Source organism: Trachemys scripta, chromosome 6, assembly GCF_013100865.1.
Source record: "Trachemys scripta elegans isolate TJP31775 chromosome 6, CAS_Tse_1.0, whole genome shotgun sequence".
NCBI lineage: Eukaryota > Metazoa > Chordata > Testudines > Emydidae > Trachemys > Trachemys scripta.
In genome coordinates, this window is record NC_048303.1 from 114930588 (window position 1) to 114955436 (window position 24849).

The 24849-nt window shown below is 43.8% G+C and overlaps 1 protein-coding gene across 4 annotated transcripts in view; it reads right to left on the reverse strand.

Moving 5' to 3' along the window:
• The window catches only part of ECPAS (Ecm29 proteasome adaptor and scaffold), an 86407-nt gene that overhangs the window by 43144 nt on the left and 18414 nt on the right, over positions 1–24849 (reverse strand). For 3 of the 4 annotated variants that reach the window (XM_034773184.1, XM_034773186.1, XM_034773185.1), the window contains exons 3-16: positions 20692–20808; positions 17638–17756; positions 16219–16368; positions 12620–12791; positions 11863–12002; positions 10207–10288; positions 9832–9951; positions 9562–9647; positions 9197–9275; positions 5806–5855; positions 5182–5248; positions 4960–5082; positions 3233–3336; positions 2313–2436 (exon numbers count right to left, since the gene is read on the reverse strand). In XM_034773184.1, coding sequence (XP_034629075.1) covers positions 2313–2436; positions 3233–3336; positions 4960–5082; positions 5182–5248; positions 5806–5855; positions 9197–9275; positions 9562–9647; positions 9832–9951; positions 10207–10288; positions 11863–12002; positions 12620–12791; positions 16219–16368; positions 17638–17756; positions 20692–20808 — 1533 coding nt within the window. Of the gene's footprint in view, positions 1–2312; positions 2437–3232; positions 3337–4959; positions 5083–5181; positions 5249–5805; positions 5856–9196; positions 9276–9561; positions 9648–9831; positions 9952–10206; positions 10289–11862; positions 12003–12619; positions 12792–16218; positions 16369–17637; positions 17757–20691; positions 20809–24849 lie in introns of those variants that run through there. The other variant, XM_034773187.1, reaches the window with a different exon arrangement.

Below are 24849 nucleotides of genomic sequence, written 5' to 3' on the forward strand. Positions count from 1 at the left end.
CTCCAGCACATATTTATTATTCACCACTTGCATATGAAAAACAAACACTTAAAGTGTCTCAGCAAAGGGGAAAAATTAGTCTTGTATCCTTTGATGCTTCTGTTAAAAAAAAAAAAAAAAAAAAAAAAAAAGACCCGAATAATGGTGGGGGTGTGGACAGGGGGTTCTCCTGTTTGTTTTTCACGCTAGAAATTCAGGTCATGTCAAAGCTGAAGGACTCTGCGATCCCGAGTGAAGTGGTGACATCACGAGAGCCAAGAGAACAAAAAGGGGAACTGAAAGGGAAAGGGATTTTTAGTCACATTGATGAAAATTCTGGGGGGTTTTCTGAACACCTATTAAACTAGAATGACTCCTATTTTGGATAAAGGAAGATTTTGCTAGAGATTCAACACCATCTCCCCTCAGTTCAATGACATTTGCTGAGGATGCAAAGTTGGGGGGTATTATCCATACAGAGGCGGATCGGAATATTATACAGCAGGACCTTGAAGACTGGAGAAACAGAAATGGGATGAAATTCAATAGCACAAACTGCTTAGTGTCTAATAAGAATTTCTGCTACAAGCTGGTGGTTCATTCGTTGGAAGTGACAGAGGAGGAGAGTGACCTAGGTGTACTGGTCAGTTACAGGATAACTATGCGCAACCAATGTGATGTAGCTATGAAAAAGGCAAATGGGATTCTAGGATGTATCAGGAGAGGCATTCCCAGTGGGGTTAGGGAAGCATTAATGCCATTGTACAAGGCACTGGTAGGACCTCACTTGGAATACAGGGTACAATTTTGTTCACCCATGTTCAAGAAAGATGAATTCAAACTGGAACAGGTGCAGAGAAGAGCAAGTAGAATGATCAAGGCCAATGAAGGACCTATCTTATGAGATGAGACTGAAAGAGAGTTCGGCTTGTTTAGCTTAGCAAACAGTGCTGAGAGGGGATATGACGGCTTGGGATCAGGAAGGAATTTTCTTTCAATGCATTCTGGGTTTATTTTAATCTCCCTCCTCTGAAGCATCACAGCTGGCCATGGTTGGAGATGAGCCACTGGACAGGATGGGCCAGGGCTCTGAGGTTGCACTGAGCATTCTCTCTCTCTCAGGTACCTGGCTAACTGGTTCTTGCTTAGATGCTCAGGATCAGATCGTCATCTGTAGGGTCAGGAAGGAATTTCCCCCAGGTTGAACTGGCAGTGACCTTAGGGGTTTTTGCCTTCTTCTGCAGCACAGAGTGCGGGTCACTTGCCGGGATTACCTGGATACATCTCAATCATTTTCCTGCCATTACAGGGACCTTGGGCATTAGCACACCTCAGTCCCTCCCATACTCTGCCTGGGGCACATAATATAGATTCGTTTCCTATGGGCTGCAATAGTTTTGTCTAATTCCATTTGTTGGGTTCGGTGTGCTGGCGTTGGTGGCCTGCGGTATGCAGAAGGTCAGACTAGATGACCTGGTGGTCCCTTCTGGCCTTAAACTCTATGACTAGGACATTGAAGTGTCAGCTGTCACAAACATCCCTGAGACCTTCCAGAAGTCCTGCTATAAAGGCAGTTAAGTCCCAATTTGACATCCCTGATATTCCCAAGGAAGAAAAAAACATGCAGAAAAAAACCCTTTTAAAACAAAAGTCATTTCAGACTTTATACTGAAAAAGCGAAGAAGGGCACAAGCCCATTATTTAAATCTGTACAGGTCACCTTTAAGTGCATACGGAGGGGAACAAACTGCTAGAGCAGCATGTCATGTCAGGCCCTGGGGCATCTCCCACTGTAGGACTCATGACATGTCACTCACACAGTCAGTATTTTCAGTTTTCCACCGAGTTACTATGAAGAGGATTAATTAAGCCTTTGAGTTAATAGCAACCTCCTTCATTTGTTCCATTTTCTCTCTCCATATATTGTAACACTTTTATGTGCTGTACAATATAGTCCTCCCTTTCTCTGGGTCAGCCAACACATAGTCTTTGTTCCTTTAAGAATGGTTTGTGTGACGTAACTGCTTGTGTAAGGTGCTGGATGACCGGCCCTGGAGATTGAACTCCCCCCACACAACTGATTCAACACAAGCAGCAGCCGTGCAAGCTTTCCCCGCTGATCTAAGGGTGGTTATTTCAAAGGACCAGTTTCCATAGCCCTACTTAACCCTTAGTTTCTTTGCCAAGGGTGCCAGTCATGGTGCCTATTGGGACCAACTGAGAGGGAGGTTCTTGCGATCTCAAATCTGCTCTTTCCTCAAACTTCAGCTAACACCACTGCCTTGGGGGTAAAAAAGCCTGCAATCATTACAAGCCTTGCCGCAGTGCTGTACCTTGTCTTGAATGTAATGGACCATTTCTGGGAAGGAAGGCATCTGTTTACCAGCACTCTCCTTTTCATTTTTACCAGGAAACATTCTCAGTACGCGCTGGGCTTCTCCATGCACCTCCTCTCGTCTTTCAAGGGGAAAAATGAGAAAGGAAAGTCATTTGCACACGAGCACAGAGCGAATGTTATTTAACAAACAACAAGTGCATTTCTTGGGGAGAGAGAGGGCTTCTAAGAAAAGAAGCTTTTTTAAACACTGCAGAGAACCAGCTGCAGGTTACAGAAAATAAGCAGCCTTTTGATTCTGGAAGAAAGGAGATTGGATGATGAGAGACTTTCTTGGCTTACATATCACAGTGTTCTCAATCTATCCAGCACCATCCCCATCTTACCAGGTTAGCATCTTAACCAAGCTATACAAACTGCCTTCAGTTTCCAGTCTTTCTACTCCCACACCCTAGAAGTTTTGTTTTCCTCTCTTCACCTCTTCTTTTTCACCATTTTATGGCCCTGCCCTTAGCTGACCCATTGCCAGTCCTCTCACAAAGTGCTTATCTGAACCAGCAGTTCCCCGGGCATCACTAACCCAATGCCGTGCAAGACACGCTAGCTGCAACTGATTTACTTAGCTTGATTTAATTATATGATGGCATGGTAAATCAAAGCTTGAGCACTTCAAGTTTTGACATTGTCAGTCCATCCTTACCCCACTTTGTTTTTCTGGTTTAAACTAAAAGACAAAAGTACCCTGTGAAAGATTTTGATTTCTCTTCTTCCTCCCTAGCTTGCCAAGATAAGGCAGAGCTACAAGTCTCTGCAAGTCTGCCATTACTGCTACAACACAATGGCCAATTTCCAAACAACTGCATTGAATTTTTTATTTATTTTAACCCAGATGCAAAGTTAACACCTCCTGAAACTTACGGATCTCCTGCAGCTAAAAGCAGTAAGTATCGGGAAGGGATGTGATCTGAAGGGAACACTGTGCTTGCAAATTTCACGGCCACCTGACGCACTTGGACTTCAGGCTTAAAAAAAAAAAAAAAAAAAAAGTCCTCATTAGCCCATCACAACGAAAAGCTTTTTAAACAAAGGCAATTGCATGAAAGAAAAACCTTAAGATGAACCTAAACAGTTGTTTCAACAATAAAAAAAAAGTTTACTTCAGTTGGAGAAGGAAATAATTGTTTTGCCCCTACAAGTTATGGATCCAGACAAATTAGACGTATGTGTCTGTACAGTATCGCCACAGTGGGTCTTGATCTTGGTTGGGGCCTCTAGTTTCTACTATAATGCAAACAATAATTTGCAGCCAAAACAAAGGATTTCCATGTGGCGTGCGTGCAAACAGATATCTCAATCGTCTTCACTTTAGATCTGACCCAATTAAGCCAAAAGTAATTATGGAGGTGCAAAGAAACATGGAAGTGCATTTGGAAACATATCTAGTCATAGCAACCACTGTAAACGTAATTAGCAACATCCTTTTTCATAGACATTTTGTGACAATTCCTATGGAAAACAGTGACTGTACTTGGGATTTAAAAATTTTCTTCAAGATCAGAATACTTCCTTCTATTGTGTTACACACCGTTCAGTGTTACTTCTGCCCCAGAGGGACAAACACAGTCCTGTGACGGTTCCAATCCTAAACTGGAACCGAAGTGAAGAGAACACAACACTGAAGTAGCTACTTAAATGAACACTGAAAAGGCTGTTGTTCTTGAAATTGACCAGCCTTAACAGTACTCTTATCTGGTACACTACTGTGTCTCAATCCCTACTCAGGCAATTCAAGGCCACCTCTCTAAACCAATTCTTGATGCAGCAAGACACAGAAAAAACCACCACCAGTTTTTGCAGTAAGCACAGCATGAATAGTTAAATGTGTAATTACACACACACACACACTCACTCACTCTATTAGGAATCATGGACCACGATCTCAAGCCCTTAATCATCTCAGCAGTTATAAAACAAGAATTTGCGGGATTAGACCATAATAAAAAGAACTGTAACCAGAGATGAAAAAAAGACCGATTAGCTGAGTGAGTCCCAGCCTCTCTACAAGGTCTGGATAGAATCTCCAGAGGTAGGACAGAGTCTTTCTTAAAAGAATACCGTCTTGAGGCCCAGATATCTAGCATTGCAAGGGCAAAACTGTCATGCATTTGTACACCTAGTTTTGCATAGGTAAATGTGTATGTCACAGGAAAGGCATGAACAACTATCCATACAATTGCAGAACCTCCAGGTGCATATTAGCTGCACTACTAGCAATTCTGAAAAAGACAGGCGTGGATACAGGGAAATTTTGAAGAACAAGAAAGGTGCACGGATATCATTATTCCAGTCACTAGAACATTTTCAAATCATTTCACTTCATGACATGGAAAGCCTCTGCATAGATGTAACAGTACAAGGAAAATGGAAGAGCGGAACATCTCTAACAAAACATAGTGGAGACAGTGTTAGAGATTAGAGCTGAGTGAATCATTGATTTTTTTCATTAGTTTCATGCCAAAAAACAGAATTTGGGTGGGGGAGGGGAGGGGGTTCCTTGATGAAATTAAACACAAAAAAGAGTATTTGGGTCAAACCACGCGGATCTCTCTTCTTTTAAAAAATGATATTTATCTCTAATAAAATACCTTTATTAGGTATGAAGCCACAAGAGCCTCCATAAGCGTACGCTGTGCTCCTTCCAAACTACTATATGCTCCAACCATCATAGACAAGGCCTCCTGAATAGCAAGTCTGGTATCGGGCTCTTCCTGCAATATGAAAACAAGAGGATTCATTACTCTCCAATGTGTCCCTCCGAACAGAGCATTAAAAGAATAACCTTCTCCCAAACCCATGTTATCACCTACCTTGCACAAAGCTTCAAAAAACTGCTGGACAAGAGCTATGTCCTTGGTAAACAGCTGAGGCATTCGACTGGAATAGAATCATTTGAGTGGGTTTTTTAAAAAGAATTTGAGAGCAAAACCATATCCATACTCTGCATTTCACTTCCCTCGTCTCTTTGCAACTCACCTCTACCTCCAAGCATAACCTCCACCACTGGGCAATTATTCCCATTAACAACCGCTCAGCGTGGCTCAGAAATCAAGACATTCTATGAAACAGACAATTTGATAACCACTTTGGAGGGTCCACTTTTGAACACACAGCTTACGAAGTGCATGCGCACTAACCTCCGCTAAAAATCATAAATTAACAAACCCGCAGCAATCTAGAGAAGAGAACCATTATTAGATCCTCTCTGCATGCTTCCATGAACGACCATCAGTCATTCCTAGCAGAACGATCCACCACCACCATGTTTCATTTTACAGATGCAGAGATGACACAAGACAGTGCTTCTCCACACACTGTGCTCTGTTGCAAATGGCCATCTGGCACGACACTAACTCGCCTGCCTGCTGACAGAGTTACAAATTGCTTTGGAAAAAATATCCGACATCCCATTACTTAAAATGCGCTTTAGTTACCTGGAGAGTTTTCCAACAGCTGAATAGGCCATTGACAGCAGTTTGGGATCCTTGAATTATAAAACAATGAAAAGCCAAGTCAGCAGAGAGAGCCAGGAGAGAGAGAGAGAGACACACACACACCCCTATCCCTTACAATTATGCCCTTACTTTATATCCTGTCTCCTCACCTTTGAAACATAGAGCCCCAGAAAATAATCAAATCCCAGAGCAAAGCACCTTGTAAACGAAGAACAGATGCATTACGTTCTTCCCACAGAAACAGAAAATTACGCCAAAAAAGCTGCCTTTATCTTTCAAGAAAGAAAAACTGCTGGGATTTGGTAGGTATGTGAAATGGCCAGTAAGTGACAGACACCTTCCTCTGACCCCAACCAACTTCCAGCAGAGCCTGTCACCCGTCACACAACAGTGTCAGGGGCCCCGGGCTAACAATTATTTAAACTCTTTGCTCTGGTAGCACCCATCCAACCACTTAAATGCACCCCCACCACACCCTTCATAAGGAAAGTAAAGGCCCACCCCATTCATATCAGTACACCTCATCCAACAGCCTTATTGGAGTCACTTATTGGAACAATCTGCACTAGGAAGGGGTTTGCATGATCAGGCACTGGTAATGTGCTTTAGAAAAGTTTGCTTTATGAAATGACACTGGGAAAACCTGCATCGTGTTTTGGGCCAGAGTACAACACCCTTAGTTATGGTTGGTAGTACCTGTTGAAATGATACCATCCCAACAGTATCCTACCCCGCCTTGGGTCCCACTGACTTCGCGTGGAGGAAGGTATTACTCAGGGAATGGCTAGACGAACAGCTAGTGTGTGGCAAGCTTGGGTGTCAATCAAACTCGCCTGCTGTGCAATAACTGGCCATGAGGACCCTGCTACCGCGCACGAAGGAACTTTTAGCAGGCAGTTAGCGTGGGGTAGATTTACACCCGTTTGCCGCGCACTGCGTGTTCACCTACACAAGCCCTCAGCCTGAGTTAGGGTATCGCAATCAGGCCCGTGCAGCGCCTAGCACGAAGGGGTCTAGGTCCATGACTGTGACTCCCAGGTGCTATCACAATAATGGCTGCGCGGCTACCCTGGCCCATCACCACTGACTGGAACTGCCACACTATGGTTCACAGACACTCCACAAACACTATCAATACACCTGACACAAGGGAGAGAGAGATTTAAATTATACACCCAGTATTTACTGGCAACCCTCCTATCTTTTCTGTTTTCTCCTTGCTTTAAGTAACGTGCATCTAATGCGGTTTTCTTTTGTTTACCAAACTCCCTCATGTCTCAGCAACATTAACATTCCTACATCCCCTCACCTACTCCTCTCACTGCCTCCATGCCCTACTGCCTTGTTATTTTCCTGTCCTCACCACCTCCTCCCCCCTCTCCTCTCATCTGGGAGGCTTTTGGCATTTAAATTGGTAGTTAACAAAAAACACTCCTGAATCAGAAGGTTCTTAAATGTGTCTGGCTCAACTTCGCTTGTTATCAAAACAAAAACAAAAAATCTGTAAAAGGCAGCAAAGTGGTCTACCCAATGCAACTAGACCTCCAGCCTGCGGACCACCCTCTACTCTGCAGCTCTTTATTTTTCAAACCCTGCCGGCGCACAGCCTCAGTTTTCCCTTTGCAAACTCAACCCAGAGAGGAGCAAGATGTTGCTGATGCACAATGGAGAAGCATCCAGAGGACTTGATAGAAGCGGTTTCCGCACCCTCCGTTGGCAAGAGATGGACATACCCTTGCAACGTGGTCTACAATCTAAGTTTGGCCCCTTGGCTGCTCCTGGGAGGTAAGCTACAATCGTGGCTACGTGCAGTCTTCTGCCTTTGTTAGGGCAGACGGTTGGAACTTATCCCTCCAATGCTGACTGCACACACTAACCAATGCTTTGTATTAAGCGATTGTATATTTCTGTATTAAGCTATTGCAATGCACTCTGCTTGGGACTACGCCTGAACACCACTACATGGACGTTTCATCAGGCAGTGAATGACATCAAGGTCATACTTAAAGTTATACATGTGCTTAAGTACCTCCCCGGATCTGGGCATGAAAGAATAGAGTCCCAATCCTGCAAACACTTACATGTGCTAACTTCAAGTACACCTCTACCTCCATATAACGCTGTCCTCAGGAGCCAAAAAAATCTCACCGTGTTATAGGTGAAACCGCGTTATAATCTAACTTGATTTGATCCGCCGGAGCGCACAGCCCTGCCCCCCACAGAGCAATGCTTTACCACGTTATATCCAAATTCGTGTTCTATCGGGTGGCGTTATATCGGGGTAGAGGTGCACATGAATAGTGCCATGGAAATCTTGCAATCAACAGGACTACTCACATGCATGTGCATAAGTGTTTGCAAGACTGGGAACCAAATGGCTTGCCAAAGGTCACAGGAAATTTATGGAAGAGTGGGGAATTTAGTCCAGGCCGCTTGGATCCCAGTTCAGTACCATGAGATCACCTTTCCTCTCTCTGGCCTATCTGCTGAAAATATTTCCTTATACATTCTTTTAAAATAAACATCATGCAAGAGCAATGAGGTATAAGAATCAGATCAGTTCAAATCAGACCAATCATTTTTTTTCTTTTTTTATAAATCTAAACAAATAAATCCTTGCAGTGCTGTTGTAGCCGTGTTGGTCCCAGAATATTAGAGAGACATGGTGGGTGAAGTCAGAGCCATTCCTTGGGTAGGGCGAATCGGGGCGACCACCCCGGGCCTCGCGCTTCAAGGGTCCCCGTGCTTCGATAAAATCGGGACTGTCACGATATTCAGCCCTGTGTCCCGACTGATTTAAGACCAGGATGCCATTTGTCCCGATATTCAGGTGAGGCGGGAGGGCGAGCGGGGTGAGGAGGTGAGCAGCAGGTGGGGGGAGAGGCAAGCAGTTGCCTAGTGGACCATGAGGAGATGAGTGGGGAGGGGGATTTGTCCCGGGCCCCACCCCACCCCTAGGGACGGCCCTGGGTGAGGTAATACCTTCAGCAAAAGTTGGTCCAATAAAAGGTATTACCTCACCACATTGTCTCTCTAAGGGTATGTCTACATTACCTGCTGGATTGGCGGGCAGCGATCGATCCAGTGGGGATTGATTTAGCGCGTCTAGTCTAGATGTGATAAATTGACCCCCAAGCCCTCTCCTGCCGACTCATGTACTCCAGCACCACGAGAGCAGAGTCGACAGGGGAGCGGCAGCAGTCAACTCACCGCAGTGAAGACACCACGGTAAGTCGATCTAAGTACATCGACTTCAGCTACATTATTCACATAGCTGATGTTGCGCAACTCAGATCGATTCCTCCCCCCTAGCGTAGACCAGGGCTAAATAAATAAATGTGACTCTACAACAAAGAACCTTTCAACTCACCTCTTTGTATTCATTAATCAGTTTCGTAAGCCCATTTAAAAGCATTGGGCCTAGTGGCTTTATTTTACTTTCTGGACAACTGGAATTTAAAAGAAAACGTGTTAAGATATATTCTTTGCACCTCCTACAGTCCCTGATACCAAAAACCAATTGCTTTCTATAACTGCCCTCATCATCTTCTCTGTTCTGCCAGTATTACAGCTTAACATACAAAAAGATATACAATATTTTTTAAAAGCCCATGTGCAATAGAATTAAATATTCTTTGTCTTCAGCACAACTGCATATTTACCATACAAAGCTGTCTCTGTAAATTGCTTGAAATAGTTTTGCATCTATTACCATAAACCATCTAAGTTGCTTACCTTGTACAAATATGATGTACAAACTGCAGGGACAGAGTTCTCAGTTTCGTGTTCGTATTTGCACCAAAGAGTCCATCATATACCACCTGGTGGGAAGCATGAGAAGATCGGATACAGTGACTGGTTTAATTTTCGAATATTATTTGCATTCCCTTCCTTCCCTAGCTATCACATGCAATAGTTAAGTTTCAACACTTTCCTAGGCACTGGAGGAATGCTACAATTATAGTAGATGCGTTATGAATAGCTGCTGTGCAGTGAAGGTGTTACCTGAATGTTAGCTGGGAATGTTTCTGCAGCTTGTCTGGAACGCAGAAGATGAGGAACAATCTTTAATTTAACCCGGGTGCTGACTGGATCTCGTTTCAGTTCTGGCTTCAGAACAACTCCCTGTCAGGAACAAGATGGAAGATATTTCTTTGGCTGTGGCTAATACTATTTGATTGTTAATAATTCATGAAAGTGTGTATTTTTTTCAAAAAAGAAAAAAGAAATATTTACTCAACAGCAACTGCTCGGCAAAAAACAAAGATCAAAGGAAGTGACAAACTAAAAATGGATGCTTTGTCCAGCAAATAAACCACGGCAAATAAAATAAGATCCTCATGAATAAAGCAGGAACACAGCTCTGGAAGCAAGTCTTACCTCTTTAGTTTTCAGTGGTATATCCCCGAGGTACACTTTGTACATTTTGTTGACGATAGTAGAATTATTCCAGTCAATTAAGCTAAAGAATTGTTAAAGGAACAAGTTAAAATTATGCCTTAATTATTTACAAATATATTTTACAGCACTGTGTAATGTTTTGAAGGAAAAAAACCTAAATCTAATTAGCTTCAAGTGCAGCCTAATTTCACCCTCAGCCCACCTACAATCTGCAGTCATGAGGTAAAGAATTACAAGCAAGTCCTCACAGCCAGGTACTCCACAGATGGATTTTTGCTTCCCAAATAAGCAATGAAAAAACCCCACAATAGCTCCCTTCTCTTCCTTTCCCACGAAGTGCGGGGGATGTGAATTTAGTGCTGGGGGGGCAGCCCAAGTGACTGCCCTAGAAAACAAAGACTTCTGCTTATCCACAAAACTGGTCTGGCATGGGCACTAAGGACCACAAGTTTCTTACCATTGCGCCTTGACTCTGACCTGGCTGGGACACTCCTACAGGGGAGAAGATACTTCAAGCTCCAGGCCCATTCATCCTTGGCCTCTCTGATGAGACGGTCAACCAGGAGGGCAATCACTATGGTGGTTTTAGCAATAGGGACCCTTGTAAGCTGGGAAATGGATTTAGTCCAAACCCGTTTAACACAGGTCAACAAACAGCCAGCTGATCAGAACAACTTTGTCACGATAGACCTGAGCTGGGTTTGAATCACTGACCTAGGACCTTTCACCCCAGTGTCCTATGTTGTCCTTTGAACAGTGGCGTCCACAGCCAAATGAGCCAAAAAAATAACTGGGGGAGTGGGTAATCAAGGAGAAGGGCACACACATTTTTGCCTATAACAACTGAGCTCTAAACATGGGGTTAACATATGGGACATCTAGCAGCTGCATACATAATACAAGAGGTGTTTAACAAACGTGTTTTGTGCCGAGGCAGTTCTTAGGGCTCACAATACTACCGTAAGGGGAGTGAACAACCAGGTTCTAAAGAATGGAGTCATTTTCTCAACCAAATTATTCCAATGAATTAAAATAATCTCTCTGGCCATGACTGAGGTGCACTGGAGAAGGCGTCACGTGACTTGCTTATGCTGTACTTGGCTCAAACCAATACTATTCAGCCCCACACTATCAGCAGTACAGAATTCACCCACACATTCAAAAGGCTGACCAATCCGGCTCCAATAATAAGGAAGTCAGTTTGTGTATGCTCCAACCACAAGCTGCATGAACACCAGGCTGCCTCCTGTGTGAACGGAGCAGCCTCTGCTTAGCATGTGACTCAGCAAATAGCCGTAGCAATGACCTCTGCCGGCCTGAGGTAAAAAACATAGATTTTCTCCCAGGAGGAGCATTATTTCCAGCCAGCACTGGCTGGGGAGGAGACAGTCACCATGCAAGATGACGGGTTAACAGAAACCTTGCTGCTGCTGTTGTGGAAGAGGACAGCCCAGGGCAATGCTGAAGTGATTAACCCGCGGGATAAATGTCCATTGCCAGAAAGTGGTGTGGCTTTCCCATCTGATAAACTTGCTGTCCCCTCTCAGCCTGTACCCTTTCAGGATCACTTCATCAATTGCAATTATTATTATTATTAGCAATGCCAGTGCCCAATTCTTAAACAGAAGCCATTACCTTTGTTTGCTTTTCAGTTCCAGGTCTGCCGCAGTTGCTACACTGTGTCGTGTGTCGCTGGAGGCTATGACCAGGTGTATGACAGCTTCAAGCTCTGGTACCTGCTCAGCTTCAATGAACTTTACTATTCCCAGTTTACACTGCTCCGCAACGTAGAAGAGAAAGTAAAAATTACTGACCAGCCGACATGCTACATTAATGTCGAGGTTTAGCAGACTGAAATCTGGGCCTTTTGTAATCCTAGAGAGAGAAACTCTCACTCTTTCCACCGCCTCGGCATGCCCTCAGCTGAGAAGCTAAGCTTTCTAGGTGGCAAAGAGTTATGTTAAACCTCCACTGCAAATGAACTGAGAGAAGAGTTCAGAAACTCAATTACATCTAAGAGAAAGACACAGGCGAGGACAGAGCTCAGCTGGGCATTTACTAGCAAGTTCTGAAAATATGTTTCAAAGTTAGAAGGAAAAATGGTTGACGGCTCATTAGTGACAGCCTTAGACCTCTGTCTCACTCTAACCATTTGTAGGTGCTTTAATGCAGAAAGTGCAGGTTTCAAAAGAACGTGCACATAGACTGCAGACACCTAGTCAGGCACCGTGTGCTTTACACACAAGCGGGGCAAGCCATTTTTTGGAGTGAATTCTACATTTACTTCCACACCAATGTGCATTCCTTGCATGTTGGAGCCATTGTACCCACCAAGTCGTTTTACTGAAGTTCCCATTTCCTACACCTGCATGGCCCACGTGATTTGCATTACCTGTTCCAGCTGCTCAGGTGTCCATGGGCTATCTCCAATTACCCGCTTGGCTGCGTAAAAGCTCATCCCTGGAGGAGGTTGAGGGATCCCCGAACTTCCAGCACTACTGGATGCAGAAGAGCCCTGTGCCGATGGCACGTTTTGGCGACTCTGGGATTCATTCAGTACGTATCTGGAAGGAAAAAAGGAACACTTGAGTGGACTTATTAAACTACCCTATGAACTGAAGTCAATTCCTCATTACAAGCACCTAAGAGATCAAAATAAATATCACTCCTCCCTCCCCCTCAAATATTATTTTTTGACCATATTGTGACAGGTTCGGTCACAGAGACCCCCTTGGGACTGTCACCTGATGTGCTGAAACTACCTCTGAGCCTGTCTTCCCTTCCAGCTGGGACTTCAGAGTAATACTTCATATTTCTAGCTTCAGATACAAGACTGATACATTCATACAAATAGGATGAACACACTCAGTAGATTATAAGCTCTGTAATGATACCTTACAAGAGACCTTTTGCATGAAGCATATTCCAGTTACATCATATTCACACTTATAAACATATTTCCATAAAACATATGGAGTGCAACGTCTCATCTATACACAAGACAGACTATTTAAACACACAGCAGAGCCTTGCCAAGTTGCATTAGTGACAGGGAGAGCCACTGCAAGTTACAGGTTAGCCTGTAAGCAAACACAACAGTGCATCACAAAATGTAGTTTGTTAATTGAGCGAGTAGTTCAGATGATTCTTCCCAGCATAACAGTTGGTCTGCTATCGTAAATGCTGCAAAAGGAACAAAGGCCCAGTAACTCCAGGCTTCCCAATAATGCTCTGCTAGTAAATGTTTGTTGAGAGAGGAGAGGGATAGCAGGGTTTTTTGGTGACTATTAGCAAGTTAGTGATCGATGAATTAAGACTTAATGAGGTTCTGCAGTGTTAGAATTCAACACCCATTAAATACTGTATTCTATAAACTCTTATACAAGTACTAACTGGAGCCTGTATGAGGGGGGTTGGACTAGATGACCTCCTGAGGTCTCTTCCAACCCTAATCTTCTATGATCCCCTCAATCTCACAGAGGAGGCTGGGATGCATGAAAACACATAGAAGGCATAAAGCAGGCCTCCTTCTGCTCAGGGGGCAACCCCGAAATGTGAAGAGAAGGGAGAGCTGTGGTAAAACACAAAAAAACCAAACACCCCTTGGAAACAGCCCATCTCTGCAGTGTTGATAGAGGAGACAGGCAACAGAATTCAATTTCTCAGGCACTCAGAGGCTGGGGGCTCCGGCCCTGGTCTTCATAGGGTACATCGACACTGGAACTTTTTATTTTTTTTATTTTTTCATTTATGGAGATATCCCATCTCCTAGAACTGGAAGGGACCCTGAAAGGTCATCGAGTCCAGCCCCCTGCCTTCACTAGCAGGACCAAGTACTGATTTTCCCTCAGATCCCTAAGTGGCCCCCTCAAGGATTGAACTCACAACCCTCAATGCTCAAACCACTGAGCTATCCCTCCCCCCAACCCTGGAGGTTTCGTTTCCAGCATAGTAGGGATATTGACCCTAGCTCAGGTAAATGTTCCTGCACTAGCCCGGATGGAGCTCGTATGCTAACAACAGTAGCGTAGCTGGCCACCGAGTACAACCACACCTAGGACCTAGGTACTTACTCATGCGGCTAGCCCATCCCACCGCCTGCGCTGCCACGGCTGCACTGCTATTTGTATCCTGCTAGCTCCATCAGTTAAACACGTACGTCTACCTGCCCTGGAAGTTACACCTCCAGCTCCAGGGTTCACGTATTCTCAGAAAGTAACCAGTCAAGTCTTTCTGCGAGCACCCAAACGCACTCCTAGGTGCCAGGGTAACAGCCACTCCCCCCGTGCGCCAGGGAGCCAGCTAAACCAATCAGAACATGAGAACTGTGGCACAGAGACCAATGTGAACAATTTGCTATTGCTCTGAACAACCACAATCTGCTGTGGCAGAAAACGATCTCAGCAGTGCAGGAACTGCTGATCCCAACTCTAGAGAATGATCTTTGACATACGGAGTTTAAACAACTGTGTGATTTGGGCCTTTAAGCCCTTTTTTAAAATCTTACTGCAAGCTGGAGCCTCCAAGAAACATTTAGCACTAAAATTTAAGGAGACAAAACAATCAAGCAACTATGCAGTAGGCTACTGGGAACAGAGACCTGGTCATTCACTCCAAGATTCAGTTCCAGCAGAAGTTCAGATCAGAACATAGTTAAGAAAAAACAGCTTGTAACAAAATATCACCTATAGAACAGAATACAGATCCTTCTACTGCCTGATCAATAGCCATAGCCTTATACTGGGACATTCCTTTCCCCCTCCAGGCTGCACCACTAAATACAACAGAACGTAATAAGGGTCTATTTAAACAGCACTCAATCCTGATAGATTTATCAGCATAACGGCTTCAGTACATGTGGACCAAATCCGACCCGTGAAGCATAATCACAGAGCAAGTTCCACCGAGCAATTTTATGCCAAGAAGGGTGAATCAAAGTTACAGCAGGCTATGCATAGTTTCCACACAGAGACCAAGATTTTCAAAGATGGCCAGTGATTCTGGATGCCCAAATTGAGATACCCTCTCAGCACTTTCCAAAAAATCAGGCCTCTTAAAGATGTCTCAAGTTGGGCACCCAAAATCACTGATCACTTTTGAAAATCTTGGCCAGAGCTTTTGAAAATCCCACCCGAAGTGCACCAGGAGCACTAGTCTCACTGTAATACAAAAGTCTCCTATCTCACTCAGGTGCATTAGAACATCCCAGCTGTCACCTGCAGTCAAGTGACAATCAAGGGCGGTGGGGAGGGAGGAGTCCTGCTTTTAAAATAATTTTCAATGTCCTTCCAAGTGAACTCTTCCAGAACAATATAAATGAGTGGCAAACACAGAGTCAAAGGGAAGAGGCTTTTGAAAAGTACTGATTAAATATGCAAAAGAGCAAGATCAGTAAAACCAAACTGCACTGTAAATAATGAGTGTACACAAACTTGCTCTGGGAGCGGATGTGCACACCCACTCCAGCTGTTAATCAGATTACAACATCTCTAGCGAGCAGAAAGTCGTAACATAAATCTCGTCGCTGCGGGGCCGATCCTGTGAGATATGAGCCCTCGTTGCCCATTACTATCTAATGCAGGTGGGAGTGCTCAGAACCGTGGATGGTCAGGCCCCAACAGACCAAGCATAGAAATGGGGAGGTACAGGGGAGAGATGATGAAGCAGTTTGATTTTTATTTTATTGTAAAATCATGATTATTTAAAACCACAGTTTACCTCTCTAAGGGCTTGATCCTACCCCCAACGGAAGTCAATGAGAGATTTGTAAGACAGATTCAATAAAGCACTTAAGCCCTCTGCTGAATAGGGATGAGATTACTCACAAACTTAAAATAAGGTGCCTGTTTAAGTACTTTGCTGAATCAGGGCCTCATCAACTTTATTGGGAAGGGGAGGTAAAGGAGCACACGTTTGTGCACACTTCCGATCATCCATCATACAAGATACTCCAAGCGTTACAGGGTTTTGCTGCCGCTCGCCCTCACTTACCCATAAGGCATAAGGAGCACATCCAACATAAAGTCCAAGAGCAGCTGTACGGTCTTTGGTTTTTCGGCAAGATTAAATGGAGAAGCTGCTTTCGATGGTTCAACAGGATATTTCATGTGAAAAAGGGTTGGTATTAGAAGATGCATTAGGCTGAAAAACAATTACATTTACTGCAACTATTTACAAAAACACCTTTTGATTCTTAGCATTAAACAGACAAACTGTACAGCAGAGATTTAGGTGGGGAGAGGGGGACGTCAACCGATTCCTACTCTGGCAACTTTCATTTGATACCCAACATGTCTAACAATGGGAGGCAGGAAGCAAATTGGGGGTTTGGGTTTAAAAAAAAAACAAAACAAAAAAAATACAAACCCACAAGCAAGGATAAGAATTAATTATCTATGTCCACATTTTTAAGAACATTACTACGTTGTACTTATGTGAATTCATTTAAACACACACAATCTAGCTTCAAAAACTGCAACCAAAGAGACTCACAGAGAACATCTCTCGTTCAAAACCTGGGCTCTGATCCTGCACAGGGCTGAGCGCCCTCAAAGTCCCATTGAAGTTAGCTGGAGTAGAGGGGGATGAGCACCTCATGGGATCAGACCCAGAGTTATGAAGCAAACTTACACCATGTCTATTTGCTGTACATGTACAGCCAGGTTTCCAAAAGGCCTCAGCACCCAACAGTTCCCACTTACACGCCGATGTTGAAATCCTGGCCCCACTATAGTTAACCGGAACTTTGCCATTGATTTCAACAAGGCCGAGATTTTACCCCCCCGATTCTCGTTTATAATTAAACCGCTTTTTACCACTCTGGTAGCATAAAGGCACTTTCAAGTAAGTGACGATGATGACATTTACACTCATTTTAGGGCCCCTTTGCACTGCCAGAAGTGCTTGGCACACAGCAGCTCCTATACCTGGCCTGTAATAGTCAGTATCTTATCTATTACGATACATTTCCAAACGCGACACGAGTTTGGATGCCTCAATTTTGGGGTGCCCAACGTGACGCACTTTAAAAAGGCCTAGCTCTCAGAGGGCCAGTGCTCTGCACTCTCTGAAGGTTAGGTTTCTTTAAGGTGTCTCAAGTTGGGCACCCCAAATCATCAGCTGCTTTTGAAAGTTTAGACAGATCTGTCCTATAGTACCACCTAGAGACCCCACCCCCCATCAAATTGATGCCCTACTGTGCTGGGCATTATATAGATTCAACATATGAGACAATCCCTGCCCTGAGGCGTCCTCCATGCTAACTAATGGTCAGGAAGCAAAGCTGGATTTCTGAATATATTATCCATCGTGCAAGTCTTTCTAGGTAACCAAATGATCACCAAGAAAAAGTGCATTTCATTTTATTCTAATGATATAGGCTTCTTTCATTCCAAGTGCAGATAATCATACCTGTCTTGCTGTGGTTGTGGTTTCCCTTCCATTGCAGTGAGGAGAGTAGGCGCCAATTCACATTGTTTTTCCACAGGCAAACGAGGGTAACCCATCTTAACATAAATTATAGTAAAATTCTGCCAGGGTAAAAAAATATATATGTAATATCAATGCAAAGAAAAATGGATTTTGTTAAACTAGCCCCATATGGTACATTTCTGACATTGTTGTACATAATAACTGAGGGTCTGAAAGACCAAGCAATTATTTCCAGGGCTTACGATGATTAACCGATAGTTTTCTACTGGCAGGTTCAGCACCTATTCTGCTCTTATCACTGCTGACTTCAATGGAAGGTTTCCTGAGTAAGGCACTGTGACAGAGTCTACTCCCCACACTGGCCCTGAGAGAGTAAATTAGGCCTAATTAACCCATAGATGGCACCTGGAGGAGCAGCCAGGGAGCAGAGATTGATTAATCAGACATGAAGCTCAGCTGGACAGGAACAGAAGGGTCCTATATAAAGCCAGGTAGCTGGCAACAGAAGGGGGCTGCAGGGAAGTAGGTGGCAGATACTCCCTGGGAGGAGCGTTCAGGACTATAGAGGGTAGTCCACGGTCACTCCCTGGGAGGAGGGAGTTGGGAGGCTGGTAAACCAGGGGGCAGGAAGGTAGGAGAAGGCTCAGGGGAAAAGCAGCAAGGAATAGGGGACCAGACCTTGGTTGCTGAAGAGAAGGCCCCTGGGCTGGAACCCAAAGTATAAGGCGGGCCCAGGTTTCCCTACCAGCCACTGGGGACACGGCATACTAGGCAGAGGACACAGAGGACTATTTGTTCCAGGACAGACTGTGTTACACCCCACAGAAGGGGAACCATGTAGTGACCCAGCTAGAGGGCCGAGTCACAAAGCCGAGGCTGCAGTTCCTGGGTCCGCAGGATGAGAGGACGATGGGAGAGACAGCACCAGAGGATGGCGTAATGCCTGGCCAGAACTAATCTCCAGAGCAACCCAGGGGAAGCGCCACGTGCGGTGAGTGCCCCCCAGGACAGACACTTACGAGAATGCCTCTCTCTCACTTTCTCAGGCCCCTATTTCTGAAAGGAAATAAAACTGAACTATGGGGTAACTATGGAGTTCTGCAACATAAGCAAGAGGTCCTTTGAAAACATTTCTAAATCCTCCTTGTCAAAAGCTGTAAATAAAATTAAAAATACAGAGCTGTGGGATAGGGCAGCACAAGAGGTTGATAACAGGAGAGGAACCCCTTGCACTGCTAAAGTGCTGGTTCAAATCCAGCTCTGGTTTGTAGTGATATAGAATGGTTACCTGCTGTCTGTTCAATGACCTGGTTAAAACAATTGTGTTGGGGTGCAGGAATCAATCCAATTCCCAGTGCACAAGTGCCCATATTACTAGAACTACCACTAGAGTTGGCAGTCTTCTCAATCTCAACCAAGCGGCTAAAGACTAAATACCCACAGAGAGATGACTACTCTCTAGTGTGTAGAGGTAGTCGTTCAAAGTCAAAGCTTAGTCATAATGGCTGGATAATGTTGGATCAGTACATTTGATCTGTAGATAAATAAGGACTCTGTTTGCGTGAACAGGAATTTTGAGCCCTGGATGAAGATTCATTGAGCCAAGTACTTTTTTTAAGACAAAGTGTAGCGGCAAATTAAGTCCAGGTGTCTGATAACAATTATCTAACCATGTTACTCCAGCTGGATTAAGTTAAGCATGGACCTACTAAATTACTATCATCTTCTGAAATGGTTACAGCTCTTCTCCAATTTGCACGCACACATGACCTTGACTGGTTTATCGGATTAATAATTTTTTAAAAGATCAAACCATTGTGAGAAGTTAGCAAGAGACCATTCTGAGGTGACCTCTGTGGTATTTAATTCAAATGTTCAGTAATGAAATATAAGCAGTGATTCACAATGGAAAGGATTCACAATGTTCTTATGTTCTTAGCACCGTTAAGCCGACCAACACAATGCAGAGGTGAGCTGGGCTATGTTTCTTTGTAGTCACGGTATTTATTAAAACATCACAAAACTGACTACACTGTGAGAAACAACATACATCACTTCAGTATAGGATTGTCAGCAGATTTTTGACATAGACAACAACGATGGCACACAAAGCTGCTTTTCAAGTTTACCGTCCCACAAGATGTTTCTCTCAGTGTTCTACAGAATATGAACATCTTGTAAATCCTTGGCCTCGTCCAAGATAAAGCTCATGTACAATTTCTCCCATTGTTCGCTCTTGCTTTTGGACAATCAGCTGCTTCCAGGGCTCCAGTGGAAGTGAATGCTACTTAATGACAGTTTAAACATTTCCATCTCCGCTCCCAAGGATGTTATTTTCCGTTAAGAACATGCATGGCTTAGCAGCAGAGCAATGAGAGGGAAGACAGGTCTTTTCCAATGTTCTGCAGTCTTTCCCATGAAATCAGTATCAGTATTTGTAATACACACACTACAGTTCAGCTAAGAATGGTCTTCACTAGTTTCACAAAGTGGTTAGTAGTTTAAGACTAAATGAATCTGATAAAGTTTCCCTTCTGAAAAATTCCCTTCTGTCTCCTGCTTTGTCTCATCTATCAAGGCCCTGATCCTGAAAATACTTACACATACTACTCATGTGCATAAAGACAAGCACATGTTTATATATTTGCAGGATCGTGGCCCTAAATTGTAACCTCTTCAGGGCAGAGATTCACTCAATAGGTGCTGGTTCTGCACCTGGCACAATGGGGCCTCTAGGTGCGACTAATACAAACAACAAATCTGTCAATTTCAAGTACTCACGAAAGTTGGAGAATAATTGAAGTTGTCTCACAAAAAGTTGTCAGCAATTTAGTGGTTTCATAAAACTACTAGTTTCACCCATGCTAGTGGCATATAGTTGTTTATTTTAAGTCACTTTAAAGCATCTCTCATATCACAATAATAGGTTTCTGAAGGGAACTGGCAGAGTTAAGTACCACGAGGAGCCTCTAAAAAAATAGAAAGCTCACCTTTGTACAAATCAGGTAATGTTATTGGAAGAATGGTACTTACGGTGACAAAGGAAACTGCAGCGGGATCTTGGTATTGGACTAGTAAAGTCTCTACTGGAAGTTGAATTTTTGGACGACTTTTGATGCGTTTATTCAAGTGAACTAGGAGCTCCATGACCTGGGAGGGAGAAAAAATTATTAACCTCAGCTTTGGGTTCAATATGTTCCCAATATAATATGATCCATTAAACACAGAACAGGCCAAACAGTTCTGCATGACTTAGTTCCCAACTCTTTGACAAGATGGCTGCCATCATTTATCATATTATCCATTAGCCTGCATGAAATGCGTTGGTGGTCTCCAGACACTTTCTAGCAGACTCTCATCCACATCACAAAACCATCCACCACAAGTGGTGCCCTTGTTAGCAGGATTGGAAGAGATGTCAAGGAAGAAATGATTAGGAGAGTTAACTTGTCTCTCTATATATAGTTGGCGGCTGTATCTCAAGATGGAGGAATGCTGGCAGAGTGATGTGGAGAAGGTTGCAATGTGCCATCAGTGCTGTACCCTATGGACAGAGAAGGATTCTAGTACTAAAAATCTAGCACTTGCCAAATCAGTTTGAGAAAAGAAAATAAAGGATTCACATTAAACGAAACAGTAATTAAATTGAGCTAGAACATTTGTATACAGGGACGTCCCTAGCAGGGTGCGGGGCCTGGGGCAGAAGTGACTGATTCCTCTCTTCTGGGATTGACCGTGCCAGCCAATTGCGCAGGGCCCGGGGTGGGAGTCCCAGGGCGGAAGCGATGGATTCATCTCTTCTAGGACCAACTGCGCCAGCCAATTGCACCGGCTCACGGGGCCCCCAAAGCACAGGGCCCGGAGCAGTCACCCTGATTCGCCCTACCCAAGGGACAGCTCTGTTTGTATACCACCTTCTCCCCTCCCAAGTGCCTCATCTGGGCCAAACACTCCAGACTGCACACGGTCAACCCTGTTCCTGAAGCACCTGGGCATAATCTACCCAATACACACTATCAGCCTTCCTGGTGTCTAGCGGAGACTGGGCTTTGGATGAGAGTTAGCTAGCTGAAGCGCAGCATGGAGAACACAGAGTCAGTGTTGGCAGGCTAGGGGAAAATGACTGGAGGAAATAGCAGAGCTGACCTTTACTATCTCAGCCGGGAGAGTCTGCACATCTTGTGTTACCCAAGTTAGCAACTTGGATAACTTGTTCAAATCTCTGCTACTTCTGGAGCCGCAGATAGCAGCAGTGGCCATGAGTGCTTTTTCTCCCATCTAAACTGGCATGAAAGTTGCAACTCTTTTCTTTTTGATGTAGCGCTCACCCTGGCTACCTGCACCTTCGTTACCACCAGAGGGGATTACTGCAATGTCCTGCTTTCGGGGCTACTCCTGAAGACGTAACGGATGTTTCTGCTGGTGCAGAAAGCAGTTGTCTGCCTGTATGCTTTCTGTGAGAAATACTAATACACCTATGCTCTAGAGACTGCACTGGCTAGCTGAGCAACCCCAAAGATCCACAGAAGTCAGCTGGAGCGGAGGACAATTAGCACTTCAGTTTATTTATAGGTGCAATTCAAACTGATTTTGATCTAGCTTGGCCTCTCATTGTATGGGCTTGTAGGGGATATAATCTAGTTCCCTCTCCAAACTCAGGGAGAGAGGGATCCAGCACAGTGCAAGAGGTAGCATAAAAAGCTTTCATAGACAGTTGAGCAATAACATGGAACTGGGGTGTGATGAGAGTCTATAAACCACTGCCTGGTCAGCTAACCCAGCAAACACATGTAGCAAACCTTAAAGCAGTTAATTGTGGGTATTTCACCTGTAACCACATATTATTGCTATTATACAGAGTGGGGGAGGGAATTACACCCAAAACACATTATGCAGGAGAACAAAGCATAGCAGATTGTAATCACAGCAAGAGAACTTCCATATACAATGACAGTTTGGGGCACCTGGTTAAACCATTCAGGATGGCAGTTGAGAAAGAAGCTGGTTCGAATCAGATGTGTCTGGGTTTGACTGAGGAGGTATTAGATTTTCTAAGTTAGTTAAGAAGGTATATGGAGGGTTTCAAGGTAAGCGGTCGGCCTCGACCTCTCACTCAGTCTACATGTCTATGACCCATCCTAGAGACACCTGGCACTGTGCTAGCAGTCAAAGAATTCAAGATGAGAGCAAGGGAAATGAAGTAACATGCTAGTTGGAAGAAATCAAAGGGAGGGGAGGGAAGCCTGAGGAGGAAAAGTACTGATGGTCAGAGAAACCCTATGTATGGTGGAAAAACTGGTTGGAACTGAAGAAACTACTCCTGCTCTTCTAAAACTATGTTAAGACCAACAATGACATTTAGGGCTAGTCTACACTTGAAAGTTTTACCAGTATAACCAGGAGGTGGGATTATTTTTTGCTAACACTGTTATGCCGGTAAAAGCCCCAATGTAGATGCAATTATCCCAGTATAAAGTATGCCTTACACTGTTAGAGCTTATTTAAACTCCCAAAACTCCCGAGCAAGCTATACCGCAAAAGCACTTTTATATCCTATAACTATATCTACGCTGCAGGGGTTTTGCCACTTAGATTATGCCAGCATCTTTCCATTTCCGATTTCATTCATCTGGCTTATTGGCCTTTGTTTTCTCAGACCACAATTCAGCAAGCGCTTAAAGTTAAGCTTGTGCTTAGCTCCCTTTGACTTCAAATGTGTTTAAGTGCTTCGCTGAATAGGGATGGGTCTAAAGAGGGAGGCCAACGTTCTTGGCTGAATCAGAGCCAACGTTAGCACAGACCATTCGGTATATTTTGAAAAGTTGTTGGTGTCTGAAAACATGCCATATTTCTCAGTCTCTTGTGGTAGTTTAGAAGTGAGACTAAAGTGAGCCCGCAGATTGAAAAGCAAGGCTTTGAGGTAAATAATGTATCAAAAGCAGAGCTTGCGTTGAACAGGTTTCTCTGCACAAATGCATAGTGCCGATTAGATCTTTGCTGAGGTTTACGAGTGGTTAGTTAGGTTTTTAATCACCTTTGATTGGCTGCTAAACACTTCATTTAGAATAATTTTCCTGTATATTTGTTTAAGATTAGAACCGTAAACATAATTAAAAACCAACAACAGAATAATCTGTAAATCGGGATTTAAAATAATTTTCAAAACAAAAATACTGGAAGAGTCAATTCCTCCCCCACCCCATTTTGTCAAGAACAACATTCAGGATTCTGTATTTCCCTGCCGAGAGTGGACCTTACAAACATTTGGGAGCACAGGAAAATGATCGGTTATGTTCATGATATCTTTTGCATGGAAAATATCAAACTTTGGTCTAGACAGGAAAGTAAAGTGAGTAATATTTTTTGGTTTACAATTTAATGTTAAGCCCACACCAAAACAAAAATATTAATTTGTCATTTTAAAAAGGTTTCTTCCTTAAATTACATAAGATTTTTAATTTTTAAAAATTGCAGTCTTTGGCCTTTTCCTACGCATAACCATTCAGATGAATCTGGTTAACAAATTCCAACTTGAAAGAAGAAAACACATCACATACCCAGACACTAAGGAACTTCACCAGCTAGCCAGATGCTCTCTCTCACAACAGTCCTTTCAGCATGTTGACAACAATACGCATCTAATGCCAGATTTTCAAGTGTTCGGCACCCACAATTGGGACTAGTTTTTGGTGCTTAAATGGGAGCTGAGCTCTTTTGAAAATCTGGCCCCGACTGTAGGTGTTGAGCTTTTTAGAAAACTTTGGCCATAGTGGGACAATAGTTTCCCCACTTGCACAAGATTTATAACATTGGGGTGGAGAGGGGGGGGTTGGCAGATTCCAAAAAAAAGCCTGGATCTCCGTGGTAGCCCATCTCTCAGTTGCTATTCCCAGATTTCTAGTGCACCCTGTAACAGATACGGCAGTTTCCTGCAATATCTTTGGGAGATATTGAATTAAGTTTAAGTATCTCCGGAGTCCATTGTATTAAATGCAAAGGTTATGTATTAGTGAGGGCCTTGATGATCAAAGGACTATAATGCACAATGTGGCAGATAAGAATGAACTTTTGGGACAACACATGTGAAGTGGATTTCCCAGGAAATATCTAGGAGAGAGATGAATGCAAATTCCCCACCCACAATTATGCAAAAACCCAGCCTTTGCCCTGAAGGGGGGGGATTCTCCCCCC